The sequence below is a fragment of the Leptosomus discolor genome, chromosome 8 (genome assembly GCF_034619465.1).
Source record: "Leptosomus discolor isolate bLepDis1 chromosome 8, bLepDis1.hap2, whole genome shotgun sequence".
Classification (NCBI taxonomy): Eukaryota; Metazoa; Chordata; class Aves; order Leptosomiformes; family Leptosomidae; genus Leptosomus; species Leptosomus discolor.
Window position 1 is genome coordinate 59153261 of NC_141398.1, and position 23354 is coordinate 59176614.

The 23354-nt window shown below is 66.1% G+C and overlaps 1 protein-coding gene across 1 annotated transcript in view; it reads right to left on the reverse strand.

The window, feature by feature from the left end:
- Positions 1-23354, reverse strand: part of GSE1 (Gse1 coiled-coil protein) — a 113051-nt gene that overhangs the window by 74141 nt on the left and 15556 nt on the right. Inside the window, 1 exon segment of the mRNA XM_086469037.1 lies at positions 1442-1607. Within this exon segment, the coding sequence (XP_086325163.1) occupies positions 1442-1607 (166 nt within the window).

Consider the following 23354-nt stretch of genomic DNA (forward strand, 5'->3'; position numbering starts at 1 on the left):
TCTAGAGCGAGCCAATGCCTGTTAATTTTTTAATTTTCCTAGTGAATGCATTTGTGGCTTTGTCAGCATCCACCCGCACGCACACGCTCTCCACGTCCCAGCCCGGCAACCCCGGCATGGGATTGCTGCCGCGCCGGCAGAGCGGTGGCAAGCACGGCTCATGGTTTTGCAACCACCAAGGAGCTCCGTGCGCCGGGAAGTCCTGTGTGTCACCGGGAAGCCCCGAGACACGGTGGTACCCTTGGGGATGCCAGGCCGGTTCGGCCTGGCCGCGGCACAGGCGGCAAGCACCGCGGGTCTCCATCCCTGGCACGGATTCCCGCGCCAAGCCGGCCAGCCGTCACCGTCACCCGCTCTGGCTGAGGTCCCCGTGGGGGCACAGGGGGGGTTCACCCCTGTCCCCCTCCCCGGGGGAAGGGAGGGCAGGCGCAGGCTGCCCACACGCTGGGGCTGGGAGCGCCGGCAGCCGGCCGCGGTGCGCAGATGAGATGTGGCAGGCGTGTAACAAGCCATTAGTCACTGTCACCTTTGCCCGGCAGCCACTGGCAGGGTAATAAATCCCGAGCTGACTCCAGCGGGCCCGTTCCAGGCCACGGCTCCCAGCTTGCCTCCGCGCCGCTGCCGGCTGGGCTGTGAGCAGCTTGCAAATGCATCCCGGCCCCCACCTAACCCCCCAATTTTGGGGGGACACATCGCCTTGTGGGGTCCCGAACCGGGGCCAAATCCCTGCGGGGCCGATCGGCGGCCAACATGGGCCACGGCGTGCCTGGGAAGTGCCCTTTCTCGGGGACACGGGGCGGGGGGGGTGTCACAGCTTCCCTCTGCCAAGCAGGGGCAGCGCTGCCCGCCCCAGCTCCCTGCCTACACTGGCTCCCTGCCCGCCCCAGCTCCCTGCCCGCTGCACCTTGCGGTTCCCAGCTCTCCCCAGCCCAACGCCAAGAACCGGCATCGGCGGTTGCCGCCAGATCAAAGCAGCCTGGCGTGGCACAGCGCGGCACAGCACGGCACGGCGCGCCCGCCGGGAAGGGCTGGCAAACAAGCCGGTCCAGGGAGGCGGCAGGTGGGAAGCACGTGTGATACCTCTCCCAAAAATGCTGCCGCTCCTGATGGACGGGGCGGCCGAGTCCCAGGAGCTGCAGCCCGGCCCAGCCTCGGGGCTCCCCCCGGCTCCCCGGCACGGCCAGCCCAACACCGCGGCTCTCCCCGGCGCCCACAGCCTGACTCACAGCCCCAGGGACGACGGGCAGGGACCGAGGTGCCGTCGGGGTCACCTCCCCCCGGCAAAGCTGCGGGTTTCGGAGCCCCAACCCCAAACCGCTGGGTGCAAGCCTGTGCCGGGAGACCCAAACCACGGCGGCGTGCCGGGTTGGCGGCGCACCCCACGGCAGGGCAGGGGACATCCCTTGGTTACGGCAACCCCGCGCCCCCTGGCATCACCTACTTGTGGCTCCAGCGTCCGTGCCCTCCGCATCCAAAGCCGTCCGCTGGCCGATGTCCGGGGCAGCGCTGCCGCCCGTCCCCGGGCTCTCCCCGGTGCTGGCTGCCCGGTGCCGGGGCTCGCCGGCTGCAGGCTTGGCGGCGGTTGTCTCGAGGGACGAAGAGGATGCCTGATGGAAGAGAAGCAAGACAGAGACTCAACGCCTTTCCCTTCCCTGGCTCGAGCGTGGCAGGGCCAGAGCACCGCTGGCACGGGTGGGGGGCACTGGGGGGGCGGCACAGACACAGGGTGCTTTTGTTTTCCTGCCAGCCGGTGCACGTGGCCGGCGCGGGGAGCCGCACGCCAGCCCGCGCCGCAGGGCTACAGCTGGATCCGGCCGATGGCTCCCAGCGAGGCCAGACAAGAAAGGCTGGAGAGGAGGAGGGGGGGAGAGGACATGAATCAAAGCGGCGTCCCCTTGCTCGCCGGCGGCAGCTGGCCAGTTAGGCAGCTCCCGATTACTCAACCGGGCAGTGTTTACTCGAGATCAACAACCCACCCACCCCCCCCGATCGCCTTCCCCGCCGGGTGGGCGAGGAAAACGTGCCGCAGGGATGGGGACGGTGGTGACGCCGCTTCTCGCTGGGTTTGGGGACAGGCCCCCTCCTCGATCCCCCCGGCATTCCCCGGGCGTCGCTGTAGCCCCACGTTCGTTGTCGCCGTCACCCTCCCGCGTCAGGCGCGCCCAGGCACACAGCTTGGGCTGTCACCGCTTCTGTTTATCTTTAATAAAGGGACAGCCAGAGGCGCCGCACGCATCCTGGCACCGCCACGCCGCTCTGGGACAGACACACGGACAACCCGGCCCTGGGTCCGAGCGGGTCCCCAGGACACTGTGCCCATCCCGGACACGGTGGGATGCAGGCAACCTCCCTTCCTGCCATGGGGGACACCCATAGGGGATACCCCGCTTCCGATTTGGGGGACTTTAGGGTCAGGGTTGCAGCACGGCGAGGGTTTTACATTGATCCTGCTTCTCCGGGGATCAGCCCAATAAACGTGGAGAGCCGAAGCGAGGCGGATGGTAGGCGAATTTTTTGCTGGGAAACCCTTAGATTCGATGAGCCACGCACACGAGCAGACGTATAAATTTACCATTCGCTTCCCGGAAAGGTTTAATTTATGGAATCCATATGGCAACGCCGCACAACCGCGAGCGCTCGGCACATCCCCGCAAGTCCTCGAGTGCCACCACGTACCGGCTCCAACTGGCGGGGTGCCACCGGCTGCCCCGGCGACGGTGGGATGCTCCTCTCTTTCCCAACGATTAACAGACAGTGACTTTCACGGCAGGCAGGGGACAAGCCCAGGGACAGGTCCCCATCCCCGAAAGCTCGGCGTGGGATCCCTCGAGACGGCAGGGACATCTCCCCGGGGTCCCAAGGTGGACGCCGTGCCACCGCTCCTCCTCCGGCGGCGATGCCACCGGCAGCAGCAGGCAGCAAACCCCTACCTGTGGGCACGGGAAAGGGCTGGGGCGCACTTTGATACCCAGAGCAACTAATCATTAATTAGCATTAATCATCCCCCCCATCATGCATCACAGCAGCATTGGGCAAGACGCGGTCAGGGAGCGTTGAGCCGGGCCGGGGTCGTGGCAGCGATGGCTGATTTCAGCAGCGGTTGCCAAGCCAAGGCTGGCACCCTCCTGCTCCCTGGGGAGCCCCGGCAGCCCCCCCAGACCCCAACCCACCCATCAGCCCCATGGCGGTGGCAGCCACTACCCCCTCTATTGTCCTGCCGGGGGGGGGGGATGCCGAGATGCAGAAGCACCAGAGCTGGGTTCCACCTGCCCAAGGGGCAGCCAGGATCCGTCCCTGTCACCGTCTGGGCCCCCTGGGACCCCCCAGGCAGCAGCCGGAGGCGGCACAGAGCACCGGCCGCCTCCTTGCTTTAACTTCACCCGGCGCTATCTGTCAGCAAATCATCCCCGGTTACACAGATAAGGAATAATTGATGCAAAGGAGCCATCTGTTTGCGAACACGGAATATCTGCTCAATTAGGAGGGATCTGTCCACCCAGATAAAGCATCGCGGCAGCCCCTCGGAGCGGGGCGGGGGGGGGCGCCTTCCTCCCCAACCACGTCCTCAAAGCCTCACCCCCAATTAGAGGCGAGCGGGTTGATTTGGGTGCTAATTTACCAAGCAGCACCCCGAGGTGCTCAGGCAGAGGCCAGGAGGGAAGGGTGCTCTGCCACCAAGCGTCACCATTCGAGGGCAGCGCTGGCACCCCCCACCACATCCCACCAGTGTGATGCTGAGACCCACCCGTGGCTCCCATCCCGGTGCGGGGCTCGGGGAGGTGCACAGAAAAAGGCCACCTACCCGCAGCACCTGCCGAAAAGGCGCCGAGCTGAGGCCGGCGCACTCGTCGCACGGGTGGCTGTCTGCCCGAAACGCACCGAGGGAGCCCGCACACGGACAGAAGGACTCAAGGACAAGCCTGCCACAGCTCACAGCACATACCAGCCGTGCACAGACCCGGCGGGGACCAGGGCCACGGGGCACGGCCTCTGCGCAGGGTCCGGGTCCAGGGTAGATGTGCAGTAAGTGACATCAATGTGACATTGTTATATGATGTTATTAACACGGGAAAAATTGAGCTGGCAGGCAGGCGAGGGCTGCAAGCCAGGGGGGACAGGCAGGGACAGCAGGGCAGCTCCGCAGGTGACAGCACTGGGGGAGAAAAGGCTCCAGACGGCCCCACGGCACGGCACTCCCTCGAGCGTGGCATCTGCCTCCGTCTCCCCCGGCACAAAGGACATGGAGAGCTTGAGTCGGCTCAAAACACACAGCCACTGGCCTTGAGAGACAGGCAGGCAGAGGCACTGCCAGACCCCGTGCCACCCGTGTCCCCCCACCACCGGCACGGCAACACCGGGGTGCCCCACTTGCCCTTGGCTCGGCGCCCGGGGCAGGCAGCTTTGCAGCCAGGGGACACGATGGCGGCAAGGGCAGGGAGCGATGGCGGCAAGGGCAGGGAGCGGTGTCCCCGCGTCCGTCCCTCCCTGCCAAGGGCACATTCCTTCTGCTCCCTGTCACCTGGATAAATACCTGCGGTGGCACCTGGCTCACCTCCCGGCCCTGGCTTGGGGACGGCGGGTGACAGAGCAGGAAAGCAAAGGGCCACGGCGGCGGCTCTCTGGCGAGGGATCCGGCACGCAGGCAGCCACGCCGGCACGTTTCCCGTGCCTTCGGGACACCAGAAAACACGGCTTCCCCGTTCCACCTTCCCTGCACCGGGGCGGTTGCAGAGCACGCAGCGGCGATGCCGCCCACGGGGATGCCGCCCACGGGGATGCCGCTGGCACGGCAAAGCCCCCCGCACCCGCGCAACCCCAACCTCCACCGTCCCGGGTGGCGGCAGCCCAAAAAACCCCCGTGCTCCCAGCCGCCAGGGCACCGGGGGTGGATGCGGTTGTGGCGCTTCACCTCTTGGCTGGCATCACCCTGGCAGGGCGGCGGGCACGGAGCCCGGCAAGCACCGGCACAGCTGCACCCGGTGATGGGTTTTGGCACAGCCTGCGTGCAAGTTCCCGTGAGCGAGCAAGGGCCGAGGGGGGAGGAGGATGCTCGGCACGGAGGGGCCGCATCCTGCACCTCCCGGGGGGATGCGGAGAGCCGGCTGCTGAAGGAGCCTCGGCACAGGGGGAGCAGCGCACCCCGGCACCCGGCTGCAAGGCTGAGGGGGGACAAACTCCCACTGCGCCCCCCCCGTCCCCCACCTCCCCAGCTGTGTGTTCGCCCAGGCGGTTTCAGCTCCTCTTCCCTCCAGGAACCCTTCACCCTCCTCTTCCTCCTCCTCCCGGCAGCCTGAAACCAGAGGGTTTTCCCCTAAAAACAGGCTGTGACGGGAGACTTGGTGTCGCAGGGGTTCCCACCAGGGGCACGGCACCCTGTGGGTCCCTGCCACCCCGGTGGGTGCCCGCAGGAGGGGCGCGGTGGCTGAATCGGCGCATCCCCACCGCCATCGTGCTGAAAGTTTCTCAGCCGTGTTTGCTGGCGGAAAGTTGGAACCTGCAATTACGGCTGTGCTAACCCCTCATTAAAAAGGGGAAGGGGGGGGAAAGAGAAAAAAATGGGAAAGAAACAAAAGGCTCCAGAGAGAGAGACACATACACGGTGCCATTAACCCCTCCCAAGCCGGGGATGTGCCCAACCCAGGTGGGCCCCCCCTGGAAAATCCATACGGCTGCAGGGTGACACCACGTGCTGGGGGTCCCCCCATCCCTGCAGCCCTGGGCACGGCTGCCCACCCGGATCCCCGCTCCGGGTCCCAGCGCATTGGCAAAACCGGGGCGGGGTGGCGCGGCATGGCCCAGTCTGCCGGCCGTGCCCGCGTGGGCACGGCTGTGGTTGCGCCGGAGCCGTTTGTCACGGCGGGGTTGCGGTTCCTGCTCGCTTTCCAGCAGCGACACCGTGACGCCTGCTGCAGGAACCCACACAATATGTTCGCACTCATCTCGCAGCTGCCCCCAGACAGCCCGAGGTGCCCGCGCTCCTCCTCGGCGCGGGGGCCGGTGTGTGCCGGCAAAGCCGCGGCGTGCCGGCGAGCCCAGGCGAGGATCGGCAGTGGGGCAGGCAGGGATGGAGGGGGCTGGAGACCGCGGTCGGGCCGGACGCCACGTGGGGAAGACGATGCTGGAAACGCTGCTGGCGTCGAGGACGCTGCTGGCATCGGGGACGGATGCACCGGTGACCCCTTCCACGCCCAAACACCCTGACGCAGAGGCCAAGCTGTGCCGTGAGCCTGGGGGACGCCAGGCAGGGGGAAAGGCCTGACCCTGACCCCCCCCCCGTGTCACCACAGCCCCCCCTGCACCACGCCGGCGAAGCAGGTTTGCCGCCACCCGCCGCCGGCATGGCAGGAGGAAGCGCCCGGCGGAAGCGGGTGCAGCACCGCCCCGCTCGATGCTGCTTTTTGGGGTGCCCCCCCCCCCCCAAGGAGCCTCATCCTCAGCAAAGGCCTGACCTTGCACCCACGCCAGCGTGGCCACACCCCCCCCCCCCAATCATGTCCCCATCCCTGGGGAGCAGCGGGTCCCCATGTCACCCTCCCGCACACATGCCCACCCCTGGGGGGCAGTGGATCTCCGTGTCACCCTCCCCCACACACACACACACCCCGGGGAGCAGTGGATCCCCGTGTCACCCTCTTGCACACACACACACACCCCTGGGGAGCAGTGGATCCCCGTGTCACCCTCCTACACACACCCCCCGCCCTGAGGAGCAGTGGATCCCCATGTCACCCTCCCGCCCATACACACCCCCCCAGGGAGCAGTGGATCCCCGTGTCACCCTCCCACACACACACACACACCCCTGGGGAGCAGCGGATCCCCACGTCACCCTCCCGACACACACACCCCCCTGGGGAGCAGTGGATCCCCGTGTCACCCTCCCACACACCCCCCCCCCCCCGGGGAGCAGTGGATCCCCGTGTCACCCTCTTGCACACACACACACACCCCCCCGGGGAGCAGTGGATCCCCGTGTCACCCTCCTACACACACCCCCCCCCCCTGAGGAGCAGTGGATCCCCATGTCACCCTCCCGCCCATACACACCCCCCCAGGGAGCAGTGGATCCCCGTGTCACCCTCCCACACACACACACACACCCCTGGGGAGCAGCGGATCCCCATGTCACCCTCCCGACATACACACCCCCCTGGGGAGCAGTGGATCTCCGTGTCACCCTCTTGCACACACCCCCCCCCCCCCTCTGGGGAGCAGTGGATCCCCGTGTCACCCTCCCACACCCCCCCCAACACCCCACACCCCCCTCCCGGCGACACCATCTCACCCGCCGCGGCCGCAGCGTCTCCGGCAGCCAGCTAACGAGCTGCAGGCAGCAATTTGGGTTATATATAGCCCCAAAAGTGACTGCATCTAATTGCTCCAGCGCTCACCGGCCCCGCCGCGGGGTCCGGGTGCTGGGTGCAGAGGGACGGGGCAGGCGGCACGCGCTCAGCTCCCCCCCCCCGCCCCTCCCCGGGCTGTCACCCTGTACGACACCACCACCACCACCCCCCCCCCAAAGCTGGTGGGGCGCAAGCATCGCCCCATCCCAAGCCAGCCGAGGGAAGCAGGGCTGTTCTCGCCGGCTTTGTGCCAGGCCATAAGCCGCTTTGGCTAAAGCTGCCGTCCCAGCCCGTCCCAGCCAGGGGCCCTAAGGAGCTTTTGTCCCCTCTCATTAAGGGGGTTTTGACCGGGCGGGGGGGGGGGCGCGGGGGGTGCAGCACCCTACACCCCCTCGCTGCAACCCCGTGGGCTCCGGCCAGCTGCTCCGGCAGCCCCGGGAAGGTGGGATGGAGGTGGTCCCGCCACCGGGCCCCCCCAGCCCTTTGTGAGAGCCCCCATCCCCTCGCAGCAGCTGCCAGGCGAGGCGGCGGGCGCGCAGATGCAGCCAGGGCCGGCGAGGCGGGAGGGAGGGGGGTAGGTGGGCAGATGATGGTGTTTTGGGGTGGGGGTGGGGGGGGGGGGAAGATGTGTGAGTGTTTGTCCCCCCACAGCGGCTCCCCACGCCGGTGGGGCGAAAAGCGGCCCCCACGCGCAGCCGTCGGCGGCGGCGGGGAGGGGAGCGGGAGCCGAAATTGTTTGCCAGCTTCCTCGAGACGGCACAATGGAGGGCGCGCAGGCGGATCCGGGGTCAGGGGTGAGAGCAGCAATAAGTGGTTTATGCCTTTTGTGAAGAGGCTGAACTGACAGCTCGCTGGATTAACAAAGACGTCCTCTGTTCCCGGGCAGGTCATGTGGAAAGCGCTGCGCCGACCCCTGTCACTTCTTTTTTTTGCAAGAACAGACATTTGTTCGCCAGCGAACGGGGAGGTGATGGAGGGGAGAGGGCGGCGGGAAGCAGGCGTGGGGGGGGGGGGGGGGGGGGGGGGGGTTGCGTAGCCACTCGCTCGCTCCCGGCTTTTCCTCGAGCTCCTCTGGGGATCTGAAGATAGGGACCAGGGGTTGCTCGTTGGTTCGGCAGCGCTGGTCGCGCTGCGTCCCCTCCCGTGCCTCAGTTTCCCTACGTTGTGGGATGAGCCATGGCTCGTGGCGATGCACAAAGTCCTGGGGACGCCAGCACCTTCACCCCACTTGCCCGGGACGGTGCTTACATCCGCGGTCCCTGCCAGGCTGGGAAATGTTCCCTTCACCCTGCTTTCAAGGCAGGGAAACTGAGGCAGGGGAGGATGTGAGCATCCCATCCATGCACAGACAGCAGGGCTGGTGCTGAAAGGGGATCTGGCCCTGCAGGGAACAACCGGCCCTCTCAAATCTGCAGGGATTTCCCCAAGGCTGTGCAGCACAGAGCCTTCACCGTCATCATTAGGCTCCAGAGTAAACAGCTGAAATAGTGCCATGCTACACTGAGACAAACTACCCCGGCCGGACCAGTGACCCCCCTGGCCTTGCTTGTCCCTTCAGCTGCCATCTCCCTCTGCCACCCCGCCACAGCCCCGGCTCCAGGACAGCACTGCCTCTGCCCCCTCTGGAACCACAGGGCCCCAGGCAGGGAGGGGAGGGATGCAGCTTGCTGCAGAGCAGGGCCTGCAACCCAAATCCTGCAGAGACCTGCGGGACATGCTGTTGCTCAGCCCCAGGGCCCTCCTCCATGTCCCACGCTCCCCATCCTGGGGACCCCACGACCTTGCAAGCCGACGCGGCGCCCAGCTCACCCACCTCCAGCTCCGGAGCTGCTGGGCAGCCTGCGGCCACCGTCACCTCCCTGCCACCCTAAATACCTGCGTCCCCTCCCCGCCACCCTAAATACCTGCTGTGGGAGAGGCAGCTGCCCCAAGGGGCTTTTCGCTCTGGAAAATCCCACCCACCCCACGGCGGCTCATGTTTTCGGGGCATTCCCACAGGCGCAAAGCCCCACGGCACGCTCAGGGGTAAACTGAAGCAGGGAGGAGCAGCCGGGGCAGCGCAAGGCTCTGCCAGGCTCACCATGCCAAACGAGGGGACCCGGTTGGCAGACCCCCGTCCAGCTCAGGGTTGGGGGGGGGGGACACATCACGGCAATCACACGCAGGGCAAAAAACCCTCTCCTGCCTCGGCGCGGGTCCCGGCGAGGGCCACACGCCGGCCGGGCAATCAGCTTGCGACGCAGCGGCATTAAAGCCTCAATCCCACACTCTCCCCCCCAACCCCCTGCCCCCCCACCGTGTCCCCCCTTCTTCATCCAGCCGGGCAGCTTAGCACGTCGGTTCTCAGCTCCCGCCTGCCATCTAAAGACGGACTTACCACCAGGTCTGGCGCTTCGTTAAGCCGCGGATTAAACGCGCACCATCTGCAAGGGGAAAACTTTAATGCAGGATAATACCTGCAGCACACACTCCGCCGTGTCACTGCGTGCCCCAGGGCATGCCAGGCAGGCGGGCACAAAGCTCCCCCCCCCGGCCTTCGGGTGGCACGATGTCCCCTTAGCGCCACCGTGCCCCTCGGCGGGGATTTTTGAGGGCTTTGCACGTGTACCCAAGCTGGATGACCCCATCCTCCCGCCCAGCTCTGCGAGGACCCACATCTGGACCCACGTCTGGTTGGGGTGGGAGCTTCATCCCCGGTCAGACTTCTCCCCACCGGCCCCTGTGTGTCCCCTGGGGCAGCCACCCCCAGGCAGGGGGACACTCAGGCGCTCGGGGCAGTCCAGCCATCGCCCTACCTGGTTAATTACTTGAAGCGATTACGAGTCTCTTCGTCAGGACAGGAGATTAGACCCTGCAGCTGGGAGCCGTCTTCCCCCACGTCCCTCCTCCCCCAGGGGACAACATGAGGGGGCCCTACCCTGTCCCCGTAGAAGCAAACCCCACCTCTCCAACCCCACAAAGGTGGCCCAGCTCGGCAAAGCCCCCAGCGACACCCAGGCCAGCAGCATCACCTGGGGTGCAGCGGGGACACCGGGTCACCCAGGCTGTCCCTAGTGATGGTGGGGACAGAGCTAGGCTCAGTGTCACGCAGAGGCACGAGGGATGCCGGGTACCACTTGGCAGGAAAGAGGGATGCTGGCGGGGGACAGCACCCCCCAAAGGTGGGGGGGGGGGGGGGGAGGACAAGGCACAAGCCTGCCGACTCAGCACCCCGATGAATTATACCGGATTACAGGTCCCTGCTCAGGTCAGCGGGGAAAGGAGCCAAGGAGGTTTTCCGCCTCCCGGCCCCGCTCCTGCCGGAGAATTTACGGCCAGGACTCTGCGACGGCCTGAGTAATTAGTGCCGGGAGGGAGATGGCTGAATCAGCACCCAGCAACTGGCACTGCAGGGATGGAGCTGGACAAAGTGGGATCACGCAGCCCCGAGCTGGGGGGGGCTACGGGACCGACAGCAGCCCCCTGGGATACAGGGGGGGGGGAAATGGGTGACCCAGCAGTGCCAGGCTGTGAGCACCGGGGGAAAGCCGGCCTAGCTCAGCATCCCATCCCCGACCTGCTGCTCTGGGACCAGCTCTGGCCCAGCACCTCCGAGTCGGTCCCTCAAGGTGTCACTTCAGGAACATCCTGGGATGCGGCTATGGCACACAAAAGCCCCCCATCCCGCTCGCTTAACTACCAGCATCGCTCTGGTCCTCCCTTCACAGCCTGGATGCTGCACCCCAGGATGCTCGAGCCCTGGGATGCCCAAGCATCCACCCAGCCGGGCCTGGGCAGCCCTTGGGCCTTCCCGGCTGCCATGGATTTACCAGGGTTGGGAATGGCAGGGCTGGCTCCCCAGCATAGCCAGCCCCTGCTCCGCAGCTGATTACAGCCATTTCCCTGCCCGTTCCCCCTCCCCACTGTCTGCCTCCTGCCTCCGTCTGCTGCCTGGTTTTACGAGGGCCATTTCCAAGAGGTCGCTGGAAATAGATTTTTATCACCTCGTGATAAATATCGTTTACAGTGACATTACTGCTCGGAGCAGCCGCACGGAGGAGGGAGGAGAGGCGGGCAGGCGGACGCCCGCTCGTAGCCCCCAGCTCCGCGGGGCACCGGCTGCGCCCCTTCTCATCCCTGTCCCCATCCCCGCGGGTTCGGGCAGCGCCAAGCCCCCAGACCATCCATCTATCCAGGCAGCACAAACAGAGGGAGCCGCATCATTAGCCCCGCGCGCCATTAAGCACTTAAAAAGCCATAGGAATAAGCGGCGCCGTAAGCGAGCTGGGAGGGGAGGGATGCACGGCGGCTGCGGGGGGAACGGAGCGTGGACCGGGTGATCTCCACACCTTACATGCCGTGGGGTGTGGTGGGATGCTCTGGTCCCCCGAGAGCTCCGGTGCAACCGGGAAGGGAGGGCAGAACAGCCCCCTCCTGCACACAGCTCCAAGGTGGAAAACCAGGGGCTTTCAGAGCTGACACATCACTTCTGCAGGGGTGAAACCGCTGGGCACCTCTCCAGAGGGACTTTTTCAGCAGGGCGGGGAGAACCGGCTCCCTCCTCGCCCCATCCGAGCCTGCCCCAGCCGGGGTCTGCTTCAGGGATGGAGTCCCAGGAGAAAAAGCCACCGCTGGGCTGACGACGGCCAACTCGTGACAGCCACGGCGTGTCGCAACCCTGCGCAGAGGCGATCCGGCAGCCCAGGGGAGCACGGGTCCTGCCCCCGCCGAGCCTGCAGGCAGGACGGCTGCCAAGCCGTGCCCACAGGCAGCTGCCTCTGGAAAAGGGCACGGCAGCGGGCAGGGGGCCAAGGCCAACCCGCCGCCCGCGCCAGCCTCACCACACACAGCGCCGGCCACCCCCGGGGAGGGAAGGGGGAACAATCGCCCCTTTCACCAGTGGCCGAGGGTGGGGGTGTCACCTGCGGGGACGGAGCCACGGTCCCCAAGGTGCCTCCCCGTGCAAAGGCAGGGGGGAAGCGCAGCGGCGAGAGCCAGCCTGCAACACCCAGCGAAGAGCAACCCTCGCCCACGGGCAGAGAGCGCGGCAACGCCTGCCCGTGCCAAGAATCCTGTTTGCTCGCCCCAGCCCCTTGGGCAAGCCACCTCCTGCCCCGCTGCCTCAGTTTCCCCAGCACCCAGGAGCTAGCAGGGATACCGGGGACGACAAGCAAGGGGTGGGCAGCCACGGTGGGAGCCCAGCCATGTGTTTCGGCTGCTTCTTGCGACACGCAGCGCAAACCCGGCGCGGCGCACAGCCCCGGCGTCTCGCTTGGCAAGCATCCCCGCGGCGTGGGGCCGGGAGGGAGGGAGGGAGGGAATGGGGCTTTGTATGGGGACAGGCCCTGGCAAGGCAGCGGCCACCTGCCATGAGCCACTGAGGCGGCACGGCCCCTCCTCTGCACCCCACACCCAGCAGAAGGAAAAACAACCCCCAAAAGCGACAGCTCGGCCACCCCGGTGGCACCGGGGGCTGCGTGGGGACAGCCAGCCCCGCACGCAAGGACATGGGGTGCTGGTGGAGCGGTGTCCACCCTGTCCCCCCTCTGCAGCGGGGCCGTCACCTCGCCGCCAGGGCACGTGCGTGGGTCAGCCGGTGCTGCCGCCGTGCCATCGCCCCCGCCGAGGCTGTACCAGCAGCCAGGGGACAGTGGCCATGTGCCACCCCAGGACACGGGGCTCCCCAGGCTGCTGCATCCCTAGGGACAAGGGGTTCATCATCCGGCCCTGGAGCCCCCCACAGCAGGCAGCACGCCCAGACCGAGCCAGCTCCCTTTGGCGAGCATGAAAGGGGGGTTTGTCCCCCTGGCGAGCAGCTCGGTAGCCCCCAGGACCAGCTCCCACCACCGCCCCGTGGCTCCCTGCACGCAGGAGCCACCGCCGGAGCCAGCACACCCTTGGCAGGGCCACCTCCCCGGCGGTCGCAGTGACCTTACGTGTCACTGCCGCCAGCCCAACGCTTTGGCCCGGCACATGGCTCCCCATGGCCAAGGCAGGCCCGCGGTTTGGCACCCACCCTGCCTGCCCGCGGCTCCCACCGCGCATCCGCCCTGGCAGGAGCTGTAGGAGGTGCAGACAGTCGGACGGACAGCCAGCCAGCAAGAGCACAGACCCCCTGCCCCAAGCCCTGGGGTGAAGGTTTGGGCATCCCCTGCCCACGCCAGGACGCGGCAAAGCCCGGGTGCAGGAGGCAAGGCAGGGATGCTGCCTGGCGCTGCCCGCTCCCAGGGCCACCCAGCCACGAGCATCCCTCGGGGGACCGATGGCTCCAACCTCAACACACCCAGCTGAGCACCCGGGGGTCAGAGCCGGGGACAGCTTTGCCCCCCCCGTCACCCACAGCCTCGCGCTGCCAGGGAGCCAGCGGCCACCTGGACCAAACCCCTTCGCCCCCCTCCCAAGCACCGCTGACCCTCCCTGGGAAGCCAGACCTGAAGCCCAAACACACCCCCCCCCCCCCCCCTCCTCTCCCCCACAGAGATGCTGCAGCCCCTTGGTTGGGGTGTGCCACGCCGTGCACCCCAAAAGCGGCATATGTGCCTACTAGGGTGCAGAAAAAAACACATTTTCCTACTTATTTCTTTAAAAAAACAACCAAAAAAACCCAAGAAAAGGTAAAAAAACTCTATCAGGGAAGGGAGCCCGGCCCCACCAGCCTGGCTAAACTTTGCACCAAGTTGCACTGCGCCCCCCCCCCCCCCCCCCCCCCGGGGTACCCCCGGCAGGTCGGGGTGCCGCAGGGCTCCCCCCCCCCCCCCCCGTGTGCTCACCCAGCCAACAAGTCCAAAGGGGCGGGGGGGGGGGGGTATTACACCCTCCTACACCTCCCCCCTCCCAGCAAGGACCCCCCCGGTGCCCTGGCCGGGGGGGGGGGGGGGGGGGGGGTACAGGCAGCTACCTGCCCCGCACCTACCTGCGCGGTGGCGGGGTGCGGGCAGGAGCGGTGACCCCCGCGCAGCCCCGCCGGCGGCAGCGAGCGGGAGGAGGCAGCGCCGCGCACACGCACCATCAAACCCAGCGAGGGGAGGGATGGGGGGGACACGACACGACACACGATGAGTTTGGAGGGCGGGGGGGGGGCGGTCAGGGAAATTAATAACCGAAAAAAAAAAGAAAAAAAAAAAAAAGGCACTTACCCCCTCCCCGGGGCTCGCCACCGTGCCGCGGGGGTGGCTGGAGGGTGGCGCTGGGGAGGATGGGGGGGGGGATCAAAGGCTGGCGGGGGTGGGGAGGGGGGGTGGCGATGGGGTGGGGGTGGGGGGGTGTGGGGTGGGGGGGGTCTCGCCAGCCCCCGCTGCCTGCCACAACAAAGAGCCAGACACAACAAAAGCAGCATATGGCCAGAGCCGCGCGGGGCTGTAAATTAAACATAAAGGGAAGATTAGATAATTAATGAGCGCTCCCGGGCCGGCTTTGGGGGGAGGGGGCTGCCTGCTGCGGGGAGCCCTTCGCTCCCCGCCCAGTTCCAAAGCTGGGGAGGGAGGGGGTGCGACCCCAGGAGGGGGGCACCTGTTGGGAGGGGAGGATGGGCAGCGGCTGGATCCAGCCTCGCCAGCTGCTCCGGGGCGCAGCCCAGCGCCTAAGAGGATTAGCGGGGGCACAGCCCCCCCTCCGCCCCCCGGGAAACAGGCTTGAAGCTGCAGGGCTGGGGGCTGGGGGGTGGTGTTGTCCCTCCCCGCCGTGGGGTCCCACCTCTGCCCCAGCATCCACAAGGGGGGGGGGGGGGGGGGGGAGCAGGCATCCCTGCTTGCTTCCCACCGCTTTGAGGACTGGGGGCCGGGAGTGTGACACCTAACCCCCCCCCCCCATCCCGCGTGTGTGTGTATCCCCCTCCCCACGCAGGCAAAGCGGCTCCTGCGCTGCCAGGAATACAGAGCCCTTTGCAACGCCGAAATCCTGGCAGGAGGGGACACTGAGGCAGGAGGGGGGGACACACTGAGGCAGGAGGAGGGAGGGGGGACACACTGAAGCAGGAGGAGGGAGGGGGGGACACTGAGGCAGGAGGAAGGGGGAGGGGACACTGAGGCAGGAGGAAGGGGGGGGACACTGAGGCAGGAGGAGGGAGGGGGGACACTGAGGCAGGAGGAGGGAGGGGGGGACACTGAGGCAGGCAGGGCAGGCAGCGAGTCCATGCCGCCGGCTCAGCTTTGCAAGGGGGGGGGGGGGGGGGCAGATTGGGGCTGTCCCCAGCGACCCTGGGATATCCCCATGTCACGGGCATCTCTTGGCGGGTTGGTTGCCCCCCCCTCTCCCCAGGCAGGAGGGAGGAAAGGGGTGGGGGGGGGGGGTTGGTACCCAGGGCAGGGGGTGCCAGAAACGCCGTCAGGCTCCATCCCGGCCAGGGGAAAGAGTTAATCCCATTATTGGCAGGCTCACAGATGGCGACTGCACCGATTCCCCTGCTTAGCAGATTTAACACATAAGGCAGGAGGGAGGGAAGGAGGCGGAGGGGGGAAACCTCCCCCCCCCCAAACACACACACACCCCGCAGGGGCATGGGGGGGGGACAATAAACACCTCCCCCCCCCAAGCCATGAGGGCCTGTGAGCACCTGGGGGGGGCTGCCCCGCTCCCCACAGCGCACCTGCGATGCCAGAGGGTGCAGGATGCGGCCGGTGTGCACCAAACCCTTCGCCAACACGAAGTCCATCCATCCTACCCGGGAAAAGGGGTGACCGGCAAAGCAGAGCGACTTGGGGACACCCAGGTTGCACGCTGTCCCCCGCCCCACGCCAAACCCACCGACTCCTCCCGAGCGCCTCCATCCCTGCTACGAGTTCGGTGGGACTCAGCGACCGCGACCTTCGCAGCCAGTCCCCACCACAGCCCCCCCCCCCCCCCTTCCAGAGCCCCTGGATAACCCCAGTCAAAGCTGCCAGGTCCTGGCGGTGCCCAGCCCAGCCCCAGCGGGCAGGATGAGGCCAGCAGCCTCCAAAGCAAACCTGCCCGCTCTCCTTTTAAGCTGTTGCAAAACACTGAGCCTTTGATTCTGCGGGCGGCAGGGTGGCTCAGGGCAAACAGGGCGGCCCAACCTGGCACCCTTGCAAACTAAGCCCCCCCTCCCTGGCCACCCGCACCAGCCCCCTGCACCCCGCTCATCCCCCCAGGGATGGGGAGGGCACATGGGAGACATTCCCTTGCAGAAGGCAGCAGAGTTGCCACGCTGGAGGTTGCCACGGCAATGGGAAAGAGGGAATCTGGGTGGAAAAAAGGGGGGGGACACACACGATCCCTCGGGGCTTTGGGGGCACAGCATGGCGCTGGGGTCCCCCCTCCAGAGCCGCAGCACGCAACAGGAGATGGGTCGGGGTGTCGTGGCACTCCTCCACCTTCTGCCCCAGGCAGGGAATAAGGATGCAGCCACCCCCAGTGCCCAGCCTGGCCTCACTGCTGGTGGCTGGGTGCCTCCATGTCACCCCCCTGCCGCTGGCAGTTCTCTCTCGGGGGGCCGCTGGCAGGTTTGGGGGTGCGGGTATATGGGCACTCCAGCATCCCAAAATGGCTCGCCTCGGTGGCAGCGACCCTGAGGCAAAGTTGGCCAGTGTCTGACCCCCAGCAAGAGGGGACAGCCCCAAAGCCTTGGGGACACACTGCCTTTAGGGTCTAGGGGTACTGGAGGAAGCAGGAAAGCCCCGGTGGGCACCTTGTCCCTGCTATAGTGCAGGATGGGGCCCAGCCCAAGACCCCAGCAGGGTCAGGGCTGCTGGAAGGGAGGGCAGGCTGCTCCCCAGCCCCACCGTGCCTCAGTTTCCCCTGCCATCCTGGCCTTACCAGTTGCAGGCAGGAACGCTACGGATAATTTTACCAGCAACCACCCAGCCCCACAGGCTCACCCGGCCGGCCAGGAGCAAGACGCCAGCACGGTTTTCCAACCTGCCCATCCAGGTGCTCCGGCACAGTTCCCGGCGGACCCACTCCACCCGTTGGCACAGGGAAAAGGGCGCTTGGCTACCGGACTGCAAGTACCCCTCTCCAGCTCCCGCTCCTCGCTCCAGGCACCCGCTGGCCAGTTTGGGAGCCTGTTTGGGCCACACAAGCCCAACCAAAGCCCTCCTAAACCCACCCTGGGCAGCCCCCTCCACCCCGCACCGGCACAGGGGTCCCCACGCCAGAGCATCCTCCCTTTGGAAGCAGCTCAGCCAAACCCCGCTCACCCCACGAACCAGCTGGGGTGCTGAGCTGCGGGGGGGGGGGGGGGGATGCTCGGCCATCCCCAGGCTCGCGGGGTGAGCCCCACGGCTGGCTGGCTGGCTGGCAGTGTGGCACGGGGACACACACCCCACTGCCACAAAGCAATTTCTCTACATAAGAGCTCTGAGGAGCCCTCAGCTGGGAGCAGACGGGTTGAGGCTGGGAGCTGCCTTCCCTGTGCCAGCCCAGACTGTGCTCCCAGGGGACTAATACCGGCATGTAAATATTAGATACTTTTGTCTCCTCCGAGACCAATTACACAAATCGTGGCAGCTCCCGCAGGACTCTCCGCTTCTACTTACTGTATCATCATTAACAGCTTATTAGAGAACAGCTGCTCAAAGAGGGGGGGAAAAAAAAAAAAAAAAAAAAAGAAAACCAGGAGGAGAGACAGCAAGGAGACGTGCACGTAGGAGGAGAGGCTGGGAAGCGTGACCTCCACCCTGCCCTGGCACCCAGGGACACCCGCACCCATCCCTGCGGTGCTGCCGGCCTGCCCAACCCTCTCTGCAATTCTAGCGGTAGGACCAGTCCAAAAACTGTGCTGGGATCCGCTGCGGGCTTCCCAGGAGGTGCCGGGAAGGAGGCAGAGGGATGGTCCCTGGAAGGGGGGGACACACAATCCATGCAAGGGCTGGGGACAGGAGCGAGGTGGCTGCGGGATGTTCAAGGGAAAGCGGGAGCTGGAGCGAAGCCACCAAAGCAGCCTGTTCCCCACCCCGACCAGGGGCATACTGGGGCTGGAAGGTCCCTTCGTGCCCAAGAGGGAGGCTACTCCTCAGCCTCTGGGTGCTTGTCACCTGCAGCAAGTCCTCTCCGGGTGGCAGGACAGGTCTCCCGTGGCGGGGGGGGCAGGCAGGGGATGCTGAGGAGGGGGCTGGAGGCTGTGGGATCAGCCCCTGCTTGGGGCAACGCCAGCCAGCAGATGCTCCTCTATCCCCCCCCTCCTCCGGGATGGGGGGGACAGGAGGTTAGGGATGAGCCCCCCCAGCACAGCCCAGCCTCCCTGAGGGGGGATGCGCTCCCGAAGCCAACTACAGCATCATTAATAGGCGCAGATCATGGGGAGCCGGACACTCCTCGCCCCTTCTCCCGGTCCCCTGTGGGTGACGCTGGCAGGACCAGGAGGGCAGAGGTGGCTTTTAGGGTACCACATCACCCCTCCCGGCCCCTCCGAGGGGCGAAGCCCCGGGTGCAATTAGGCAGCATCCATCACGTCCGCTAACGACGTCCCCTGCGGCCACCGAGGGCAACCGGGGTCCCCTCGTGGGGTGGCAGCGGGGTGCCTCCGGGGCCACCCCAGGGTGTCCGTGGGCAGGTGGCCCTGCTGGGTGCCGTGTCCCTGGGAGGATGCCACGGCATGCTTCTGGTGCGCTCTAGCGTCAGCCAGCATTAATGCATTGCCTGCGCCTTGCAGCAGCACGGCTGGGCATGCACACCGGGGGGGACACGACGACACACACCTGGCACGGCCACCGACCCCCCCCTTGGAGGGGGACACGGCCACCGACCCCCCTTGGAGGGGGACACGGCCACCAGCTGCATCTCACCCCTGCACGGGTGGCTTTGCAAGGCTGATGTCCCATCCTAGGGAGTGGGGGGGGGGTAGCTGTCCCATGCAGGGGAGGGGGGGGCAAAAGCGATGCACCCACCCCACGCGAGGGCAGATGCTTTGCAGAGCGGGACCCCAAGGCAGGAGGGGGGAGCGGGGCTCCCCGGGGCTTTCGGGGGACGGCGCGCGAGCGGGGAGGTAGCAGCTTCCCGTCTGATTGCTAATTATCCTCGTTATTCCGTGTCAGACACTTTATGAAGCACCGGAGTGATTTGCTCTTTCCCTGTAATTAGGCACGTCGCAATTACCATCTAATTCAAGTTCAAGCTCCGCGTCCTCACGACCTTCCCGGCCTCGACACGATGTCCCTACTCATCTCTCCGGGCCCCCCCCCCCCGCCACCGCAAAGCCCCCCTCACCCCGTGCCTGGCTTTCCTGCGTGCCAGAGGGGAGAGGGGTACCATCACATCCTCAGCTGGCGGGAGGATGGGGCAGGGAGCAGCTCCATGCCCCCCTCCCCCCCCCAAAATCCCCCCACAGCTAAATAGGCTGCCCAAGCCAGGTCTAGGGTCCCTCTCCAGGGACCAGAGGGTGACAGTCCCCGACACAACACACCCAAGCATCCTTGAGCCATTCAGATTTTGGCCCAGCCACAGTAGAACCGGGGCCAGGGCTGAGCCCCAGTGCACAGCCGAACCCTGCCCATGCACAGCACCGGGCCAGCTGCCACCTCGTCCCCGTTAGGGTCATTTTAGACCCCACAAGATGTATTTAAGCACTGCTGCCACATCCAGGTCCCACCCTCAGCTCCCATCCCCGGCGGCACAACAGCATAGGAACAACCACGCAGCAAAACACTCCCCCCACAAGGCTTCTTTTTGCGAAAAAACTGGGGAAAAAAAAAAAAAAAGAGGGCAGGAACCCCGGGTGAGCAATGACTCTCACAGCTTCCTAGCACTGGCTCGCTCAGGGATTTCCTCTCCCCCCCCCCCCCCCAGGCCCACGGTGTTTGCTCCAGGAAGAACCACGGCTCCTTCCAGAGCATCCTCCCAGCAGCCTCCAGCCCCGAGCAAAAGCGCCACCGGTGCCGCAGCACCGGGCACCGTGCCGTGCCAGGCTCCGTCGCTGCACCCAGCGGCACCGGAGTCACCGCAGCAGGATTCCCTTCCCCCCCCCACCCCCCGCCCCGCTCCGCTCTCCCAGCAGCTAATTAATCCTTCTGCTCAAGCAGAGCTCATTAGCGCTGGTGCAAACACAAGGCTGCTCCGGCTGCCCGCCACGGCCGCCCTTCCCGGCGGAGAGCAAGGTCAGCACGAGGGGCCATCCGGCACTGGCACCGCCACCGCCACGCTTGCCCTGGGCTCTGCCTCCTGTCCCCCCTGATGGCCTTTCCTGCAGGCTGGTGGTGTTTTTTTCCAAGCTTATAACCTACAAAAAAAGAAAAAAATATAAAAAAAAAGGGGGGGGGGGGAGAGGGGAGAAAAAAGGCCCCCCCCACTTCAGCGTGAACGCGAGGGAGACGCGGCCAAGGAAAGCGGAGGAGTCAGCCAAGTGCCTCGCTCCGTGGCAGGCAGGGCGCGAGTGGGCCGCCCTGTAAATGTTTTGAATTTCCAAAACAGGAGGGAGAAGCCAAGAGCTGCCGAGTTCCCCCACACGCCAAGAAGGACAAAGGGCATCCCGGCGCGGGCAGGCACCCAGCACCCCGGCTCCCCCCCCCATCCCCAAAATCCCAGCTCGCCCTCAATCCCCCAGGATGCGCAGCACCGCGGCGATGCGGCACGGGCCCCCCCCCCCCGGCTCAGCGCTAATTATAGGAAGGACGAGGATGCCGGGCGAGGGTGGGTGCTGGGCGTGGGGCTGGCGGTGACCCCAAAAATAGGTCCCCCAGGGGGATAACGGGTGGCTGCGGGTGGGATTTGCACCCACGGGGACAGCCTGGAGCAGAGCTCGGGGCGATTCGGCGCGTGGCAAAGCCCCTGGCTCCCCATCCTGGCAAAGCGGGAGCCTCCCGGCTCGCACCCCCTCGGGAACCTGCCCCCTTCAAGGGCCAAACGTGCTGGAAAAGCCCCGAAGCCACCACGCTGGAGGCTCTCCTTGCTGCGGGATGCTCCGAGGCTGATCCCTGCCGCACGCCGGAGGGAAATCCCAGTGCCCACCCTGGCTGCTGGCAGGGATGCGAGGATGCTGCATGGGTGGTCCAGCCCCTTGGAGCCATCCCCTGGCCCGAGGGGGGGACGCTGCGCCCCAAAAAGCAGAGCCTGCCCCATAGGAAAGACGAAAGGGCTGTGGGAGATGGGGCGGCAGCCACGGCAATGCCAGCAGCACAGCCCCCACGCTGGGGGGGGGGGGCGACGCCCCTCCCACCGCAGATTATAACCTTGCCCAGATTATAATCTTAAATTATAATCTTCAGTAGACCCAAAGCCCCATCTGCCTAATCCTTCCCCCCCCCCCCACGATATAACCCCGCACTCTGGGTTTATGCCCTGGGTGGGGGGAGCGGGGCTGCCCAGGTGCCAGCCCTGCAATCGGGGGTGGGAGAAACCGTGGGGTGAGCCCCCCCCCAGCCCCACCCCCCGCAACGTACCGTCGGGTTTGGAGCAGGCAGGGAGACAATATAGGGACTATGCGGCCTCCTCGCCGCCAGATGTGTGTTAATAAGGCAGCTGCCCCCTAAGCTAATAAGGTCACTTACTGGCTCCAGCAAGACGAGAAAACAAGCAGGGGCTTGGCTGCGGTACAGCCTGACTTGGCACTCGCCGCACGCCGGCTTCCTGAATTCTTTGCCGCTTCCAGCACAGCGCAACGGGGTGGAAAAAAAGCAGATATAACACCCTCCCCCCCCCCCCTCCCCAAAAAAAAAATAAAAAAAAAAAAATAAAGCCAACAAAACCCCAACAACCAAACCCCCCCGCAGCCCACCCGCCTCCAGCATCCCCAGCGCCGCCCTTCATCCCAGGGAAGGGGAGCTGGCTCTCACAAGATGGGTTACGGAGCTTGGAAAGCAGCCCCCGGCATATCCCTCGCGGTGCTGCCGGTGGGGCGAGGACATCCCCCTCCCTGCCCCAGGTTGTTTTATCCCCTGGGGAAAACCTCCCAGGAAGGGTTTTGGGGGGGGGGGGGGTGGGGAATTCCTCCAAGACTTTCCCAGCACGGCGAGCAGAGCAGTGGTTGCCCACCCACCCCACCCCACCCCCCCCGCCGTTCCCCGCTCCCTCCCTCGCCTGCCCCCGATCATGGCGCCTACAACTCCCTTTGTTTTAATATTATAAAGCGAGCCAGATGCCGGCTTTAATCCCCTCAGCTGGTGAGGATTTGCAAACACATTAGGAGGCAGAGCCGCTGCGCTTCCAGCCCCTCCGCCGCTGCTCCCCAGCCCCACGGCGCGTCGCCGCACCCCATCTGCTGCCTCGGAAAGGGGATCCCGGCCCCTAATTGCCTTCTCCTGTCCAGATTAAGAGCCGACAAGAGGGATGTGGGTATCCCCCTGCGGTTGGGGAGCACCGGGAAGGCCTTTTGCTTCCCCTTGCAAACCTCCCCACCACCACCACCACCACCACTGCTAGGGAGTTGGGAGGATTCGCCCTTGGGCGACACGATGCCAGGGTGATGGGCGCAACGGGGATGGTGTGGATGCACGTGGGGTACGGGCAGAGGTTGGCCAGGCAGCCCTCCTGGTGCAAGGATGATGGATAGTGTGTCTGTCCCAATGGTGTAACATCAGAGCTGTCGGACCGGAGCACGACCCATCTCTCGCACATCCCCGGGATGTTTCGGGTAAAGCCCTGCGGGTCCTTCCTGCGGCATTCACAGGGCAGGGATGTTCCTCCCCACCTCCATCGCTGCCAGCTCCAGTTCTGCACCACCCCAAAGCTGCCGCTGCGTCCTTTCCCCCTGGGTTTCAGCACTCAAGGCTGAGATGAAACAGGTACCGGCAGCAGGAGCGAGAGGAGTCGCTCCGAAGCCTCGCATCCCCTAGGAGCGGCTCTGGGGCTGGATCAGGAGCCAGGCGTGCGTTCGCCTTCCCTCCCGTCAAGGGACTGTGTTTATCCCACGCGGTGACAGCATCCAGGCGAGCTCCCCTGCACCGCAACCCCGGCTCTCCCGGCACACACCAACCCTCGCCACAGCCCGGAGAGGGGAAACGGCCTCTGGAAAGCGGGGAAGAGGCGGCTGTAGAGCCCCAGGAACTGGTGGGAGAGGAAGAGGTGATGCCGGAGCGATATCCCAACCCTGCAGCATCCCAGCAGGGGATACTGCCACTGGTCAAGGCACCCTATAAACCCCCT